Raw genomic sequence first — 6874 nt, 5'->3', positions numbered from 1 at the left:
GAAGTGGTGTTTCAGAAGATATTTTAAGAAATTAATTGATTTGGCAAAATAAAAAACAAAAAAAGATAAATAAAGATAATTATTTAAAGTTAAATTATTTTACAAGATCAAGTGGTATGCTATATTGGATGGGTGGCAAAAGCTAGATTTATTTATTTTTTTATTTTTTCAATTACAATTTATATTTATTAATTATTTGTTTTTATTATTTGAAAAAAATATTGAATACTGGATGTAAAACAAAATCTTATTTAGTAGCCTAATGTTAACTCGTATATTCGTGTTTTAAGCTTAAAGATGTTTAAATAGATAAATCAGACAGTCTACGCTCTAAAAACGCTGGGTTGAGTATGTTAGGTTATTTTCACGGGACAGCACACAAGGTAACACTATTTTTCAACGTCACTTTAGAAACGTGAATATAGACATTGGTTTCCATATAGGCCTATTAGCCTATTTTTTCCCCCCAGTCCGCGCTATACCGAATTTACACAGATGCCAGTGCAGTCTGCTCTTGTGCTTTCCCCCCTCCTAATATATATATATTATTTTATGGACTTTAAACAAATTTGTCTAATTGACTTATTACCAAATTAAGATTTCCATTACCAGTTAGTAAGTGTAATTTTGGGTAGGCATAATAGTCTGGGGTGTAATTTTGGGTAGTTAATTAAATCCACTGTTAGTTTATTTACACATTTTCTATAATTCATTACTGGGTTAGTTTAATCCAACATGTGTTCTATATAGAATTTACACAGTCGCGGATTACAATTTTTTTTGCGGGTTATTTTTTAAAACAGCGATTTAATTCATAAAAGTCATAAAACATCATAAAAGAATACACTGACATCTATCACTAATATATATATATATATATATATATATATATAAAATATGGAATTGCATTGTTAAAATTAAAATGCATAAAATTAATATTATTAATACATAATGCATCGATGCAAAAAATAAATAAGTCTTTTTAGTAGGCTACTTTAATACTCAATGCAAATTAAAATTCCAGTCCGTTATAAATCAGATATGACTAAAATTATTTTGAAAAAGAAGGAACAGGAAGCATCAACAAGATTTTTTTGTTTGTTTGTTTGTAATTTCATCAGACAAAAATGAAACTAATGAAGACTTAAAAAGAAAGCGGGAACATCGAAGCTATTGAAAATATGTGTAGAGACACTCAAATATAGTCGCGATTTTGAGGTTTTACTGACATCAAGTGGTCAGACTGTATAACAATGCAGACAACTACTTTGCCGATAGAGTGGTTTCGTTTACGTGGACGTCCACGATAAGACAATGTGTTAAGGGCAAATTAATTTTTGCAAATGAAAGCAATAATATTAAAGATTTCCATTATTTTCACTTAATCAGTATTGCTTTAAAGCTTCTGTAGAATTTGCACTGACGCCTCCATTTCATCGTGTAGACCTACACAAAGGGTGCCGTAGGCAACCTGCAATCAGAGGCCAATAAAACTAGATTATTTCCGCTGGCTTTTTGTGCATGTAGTCGAGTCTCTCTGAAAGCGAAGGGTGAGTGAAGAAAAAGAAAGAAAAAAACACCTCTCCAAATGGGTGTCGGGCCTCTGGAAACGGTCTAATTGTGTCTGGACGGCCATAAAACCATTGAAAATGGAATGCCAATGTCTGTTGCCGTGTCTGCGATTCATTGCCTTGTCTCCGTGGTGAGGACTTTGAAGTCACAGTCCCCCGCTATACCTGTGCCACTTATGCCTCCAGTAGGTTATACAGTAGGCCGTACATAATTTAAAACATTCATATTTACATTTTAATGTTTGTATGTTTGAACAGACATCACGTTGAGCAAAAGCACCTCATCATGGAGGTCAAGACTATATCTGCTTTTTTTAATTCCACAGATTCACTTGGTGCGTTGCTCACTGGCCCCAGCTGCCGAGTCCTATAATATCTCTGTTGTGTTGGGTTCTCTCGCCTCGCAGCGCTTTGCACACCATAAACGGTTATAGCAGTAATTGTCTTTTATGGCAGCATGCAGCTAACAGCCTCATCTGCCAGACCGGTCTACGGGCTTGTTCTCCCCGAGTACAAACTCGCCCAGCATAACCTGGCCTCAGAACACATTCCTCAAGAGTTGATGGCAGGTCTGTGAAATACCCATCTCCTGGTATGGGTAAAATAAGACTTAAACACATTTTTATTTACATCTAAGGATGTTTTACGCTCCCACTTTTTTGTAAAATAGCGGCTGCACTATAAAATGCGATTATCGTATATTTACATAGCATATATCCATTAAATGAAACCAATGTATCAACAGATACAAAAATATAAAATAACAAAAACAACAATTCTACAGAAATGTAATTAAATATTTCTGTTTCCATGATGCAAAATAACTATGTAAAGCCTGGAAACTACAAGAAAAAACAAACAAACAAAACAACAATATTAGGCTATATATAGCCTAATATATATATATATATATATATATATATATATATACAGAATAAAATGTTTACATATAGACCTACACGTACCTAATTTAATACATCGTTCTCAACTTAATTGTTATTTAAAAGGTCACGAGGACTACGGAATCTAAGGGAGACTTGTTTGGAGATATGAAATGCTTTTATTATTCAATAAATAAAAATCACAAATTACATCTGAGAAATGTAAGTAAACAAAACAAAAACTAAGTAAACTAACAACATATGACGGCCAACAGACCATGAGGTATTTGAAAAGTTGCCTACAGTGCTTTTCTACAGCTCAGTATTTTTTACTTATTCCCTGAAGTTCACCCAATATCAAATCGGCTGATATGGCGTGAAAATTTTGGTCGATTCAAAACAAATACTTAGGTAGTGGTGACTAGGTAGTTGTAATGTCACAATTGTCCATACAAAACAATTTCTAAGGACACATAGAAAAGGAAATAATTTCTAAGGGTAGGCTACATGATCTCATGTACTCAAGTGTATAAACTTAAACCTGGGCCCATTTTTTTCTAGTGAAAATTTAGGAAACGCTACAGAATATAAGAAAACTTAATTTGCGGCCCGAAATACACACTGATATACTAACTACAATTGAAGAGGAACAGCATATATGTATATATATCAGACATGTTCATTCATTACTAATAAATTTGGTCCAAATGAAATACAGAATTTTAAAGAATACTGCGTCAGCGAGTATTTAAACATACGTCTGAAAAATAGATTTGTGCCGTATTTATTAAAATGGAACCACTTATGACAAACAAATAGCCTAATCCAATATATCAAAGTATTGGATCCCAGCATGCTTTAAGAAAATGCTTGAATAACACAAGACCCAATGTAAAATCCCACGACATTATCGTTTCAGTAAAAGGATGGTTTATCTCACATCCTCACCTACACGACGTGCTTCATTCTTAGTCGTCCTTCGTTCCATCTTTGTTTAATTTTTTCATCTTCATCCTGCGGTTTTGGAACCAAATTTTGACCTGTCTCTCCGTGAGGTTCAGTAGACGGGCGACCTCGTACCGCCGGTCGCGCGTGAGGTAACTGTTAAATAAAAACTCTTTCTCCAGCTCGAGGATCTGGTGCTTAGTATAAGGGCATCGTTTTTTACGCGTCGAGCTCGCGTGTAGCCAGTTGGACACAGGGTTTTCTGGGGAAAGGTAGAGGGAAGGGAATGAGGGTTTCGAAATCAAAAGCGAATAGAGAATGATTTTAACACAAGACCCTACATATTTAAATTCCAGACCATGGCATAAATCACAGTTACCCAAACATATCTCAGGACCTCGTAACAATCACGCCTAAACGGAAGTGAATAGCCTATTTCGCACGATTTACAGCATTTAACTAGAATGAGAATAATGTTAAAATGCAGGAATTTATCAATAGTGCTTAATACAAATTTAATATAATTGTACTCATATATCCCACCATTTGGCCAGCCTTACCTGGATCAGCGCTCGGTTTCTCCTCTATATCGCCTCCCTTGTCAGCAGTCCGGCCAGATACAGTCTCAGTGTCGGTAGAACATCCTCCGTTAGTGAAGTCTCCAGAAGGGAGTACGGCCTGTGAACTGGCCTCTGTGCCGTTATCATTCGTTCTATTTGTATCAGGTTTGGCATGATAGTGATGATGGATCGTCGGTACCTCAGTGAGTGGCAGCCCACATGCAGAGTCCAAAAGCCAAGACTGCACGTAATCCCCAGCTACTGGAGGTTGCGTATGCGGCTGATACACTGACGGTACACCACTGGAGTAATGCGTTGGGATGTGACCCCAACCTGAGCCGCAATAAACGGGTTGCTTTGCCGGTAATGTGCAGGGACCGAGCTCTGTATGGTCTGTGGCTAGAACGGAGGGCCTGTGCTGAATGAGTCCTGAACCTGAGGAGAAGCGAGTCTCCTCGTTGTCCGGCATAACAAGAGAGTCAACATAATATCCTGTCAGAGCTCCGGATGTCGACATGGCCGGGACGCACTCTCATTCATACACACACACATAAAAACACTAACACACACATACAGTAACACGCTCACAAAATAACAATCTGTGAAAATGGAGAGGCAACTTCCCCCTCACAAAGCACCAGTCAGCTAATAAGTTGAGCGCAAACTACCATTTGATTGGATAAGGTGCACACGTGACCATTGCAACATAAAAAAAAAAAAAAAAATCAATGGAATTTCTGTAGGCTTAAAAAAAAAAAAAGATTGCTTTGTTTTTAATCTTCTCCTGTAAAAATAACCATTGGGCTACGGTAAGAAATAAATATGGGCATATTTACAAAATTTAAAAACGATTTAAAAAAAGAATTATTCTCTGAATCTGTTTAGATGAATGTTTTAAAGCACAATCCCAAGGATTGTTGTTTACAAAATTTCATTTTGCCTTTCTGCAGATAAATATCATGGACAGGAGTCATTGCCAGAAATTCATTCAAACTGTAACTACAAACAGAGAATAATTAGAAATTGAGAATAATTAGATACAGAAGGAACGGCCTGTTTCATATACTGCACATAATATGTGTTTCCTACTTGTTAGCTGTGCGGTTTTAGTTTTGATATTTCAACCACTGAGATAAAATAGTTACAGTACATTGTACATGACGACCTGGTTTCACACTATGGTCAGCTAAATTTTCACTTCATGGTTAGCAGCAAGCGGCTACTGCTTGCATATTACCAGTATCAGTAGCATCCCAGTAGAAAAGCAAGAATGTTCTTTATAGATATAAAGTCTTCGAATTGATTTTCCAGAAACTTCTGAATTTACAAATTTACTTAAGAAAAATTGGTCCAGAAAAATATGCAAAATGTACGTCGCAGCTAAATAGAAGTCTTAAATGTCTCAAAGTATTAAATCCACAAAGAAGATGAATATGGAAACATACATTTTGTCAATTACAACATTACATTCATCAAATTATATTAATCTGCTTAATCGAAAAGACAACATCAAAATAGCTATGACATTCAAAGTGACTAAAAAGTGCCACTTAAAAATTAAAGAGCTTTTATTAACACGAATACTATTAGAAATAATAACAACAGAATATAGAAAATTACTAATATAGCCTAATTATTATTATTATTATTGATACTTGTTATTAGCCTATTATTATAAATGTTGTTGTACGTTTTATTCGGCAATCATTGGCCATAAATGGATTCCATTTAAGTATCGTTGAAATTATGTTTGCCAAACAAAAAGCATTTAGAAGACGTTATTAAGCCTTCTATAATATTTGGCCTAACGGCACAAGCAAACAAACAAACACAAAAAAAAAAAAAAAAAAAGGAAAGGAAAGGAAATAAAAGCATACTACAATAAATGAATCTCAAGTAAAAACGAGTAAATACCATTAAAAATTTTAATCAGGTTTATTTTCAACTGACATATACAAAAGAAGAAAGTCTAATGCACATCGGCTCAGTAATTGTGAGTCTCATACAACAATGAAAATGCAATATAACTTTTTTTTTTTTTTAAATAATTAAATAATTGTTCACACTGTTTAATAGTCCATCAGTGATTACCAGAAGGGTATTCAGAAGGATTTTACTATTTTACAGCAGGAAACGACACTACTTCTCAAAAAAGAATAGAGAAACGGAAACAGCGTGGCCCTTTGAGGCCGTAAACTGCACCGGGGTGTTTGTTAACACAACCAAGTTTTACCATAGGCGTTATTCATGCTTTTTAGGCACAAATGAATTCCCTTTAGCTGTACTGGAGAGCCACCATAAAGCCAATCTTTCCTTTTGTGTTCAGCCACTTCTTACGGCGCTAGGCGGAAGCCGGGAACGCAATGCCACCGAGCTCGCTGTTGCTTACAGCAGACAAGACTCGATTGCCGTGTATTGGACGTAACCGAGGCCTTGTCAAGTAGGCTACTGTCTACACTGAGTTCAACAAATCAGTGTCTACATTCAGTCCGAAAATGCAAACATCAAACAACTTACGGCGATTGTGTTCAAAAGGCATTTTCTGAAATAATAATAATTGCTTTACATTTTATGGGAATTTAAATTATTTGAGACTCTTTCGATGTCCACTTGGTAAAAAAAAAAAGTAGATCTTAGGTTACGGACGACTGAAACTGGGGCAATTAAGACAGTTTCGTGTTGCAGAGTTTAAATATACAATCCCAACAACATGAAACTACCTAAACCACTCAACAGTCTGCGTTCAGCTCTTCAGACAAAACAACTAATGGTATCAAAACAAATCGCCCGCATTACCTTTCATCTAATCTTTAATATGCATTTTCTATCAAACAACATGCATTTTTCGTAACAGCCAAGACTATTCATATCAGAATCGCATCTTACCTGTGTTAACTTAATTTAAATGAAACTGCGT

The 6874-nt window shown here is 35.4% G+C and overlaps 1 protein-coding gene across 1 annotated transcript; it reads right to left on the bottom strand.

Moving 5' to 3' along the window:
- Positions 1-2614: 2614 nt before the first annotated feature.
- Positions 2615-4635, bottom strand: hoxa9a (homeobox A9a). Its single transcript, XM_058754548.1, has 2 exons — positions 3958-4635; positions 2615-3659 (listed from the first exon to the last, which is right to left on the bottom strand). The coding sequence occupies exons 1-2, from the start codon at positions 4472-4474 to the stop codon at positions 3421-3423; spliced, it is 756 nt and encodes a 251-aa protein (XP_058610531.1). The 5' UTR covers positions 4475-4635; the 3' UTR covers positions 2615-3420.
- Between the last annotated feature and the right edge of the window lie 2239 nt (positions 4636-6874).

The sequence above is a fragment of the Onychostoma macrolepis genome, chromosome 19, assembly GCF_012432095.1.
Source record: "Onychostoma macrolepis isolate SWU-2019 chromosome 19, ASM1243209v1, whole genome shotgun sequence".
NCBI classification, from domain to species: Eukaryota; Metazoa; Chordata; class Actinopteri; order Cypriniformes; family Cyprinidae; genus Onychostoma; species Onychostoma macrolepis.
Note: the sequence above shows the minus strand (reverse complement) of the source record. Positions and strands in the feature narration are given on the sequence as shown.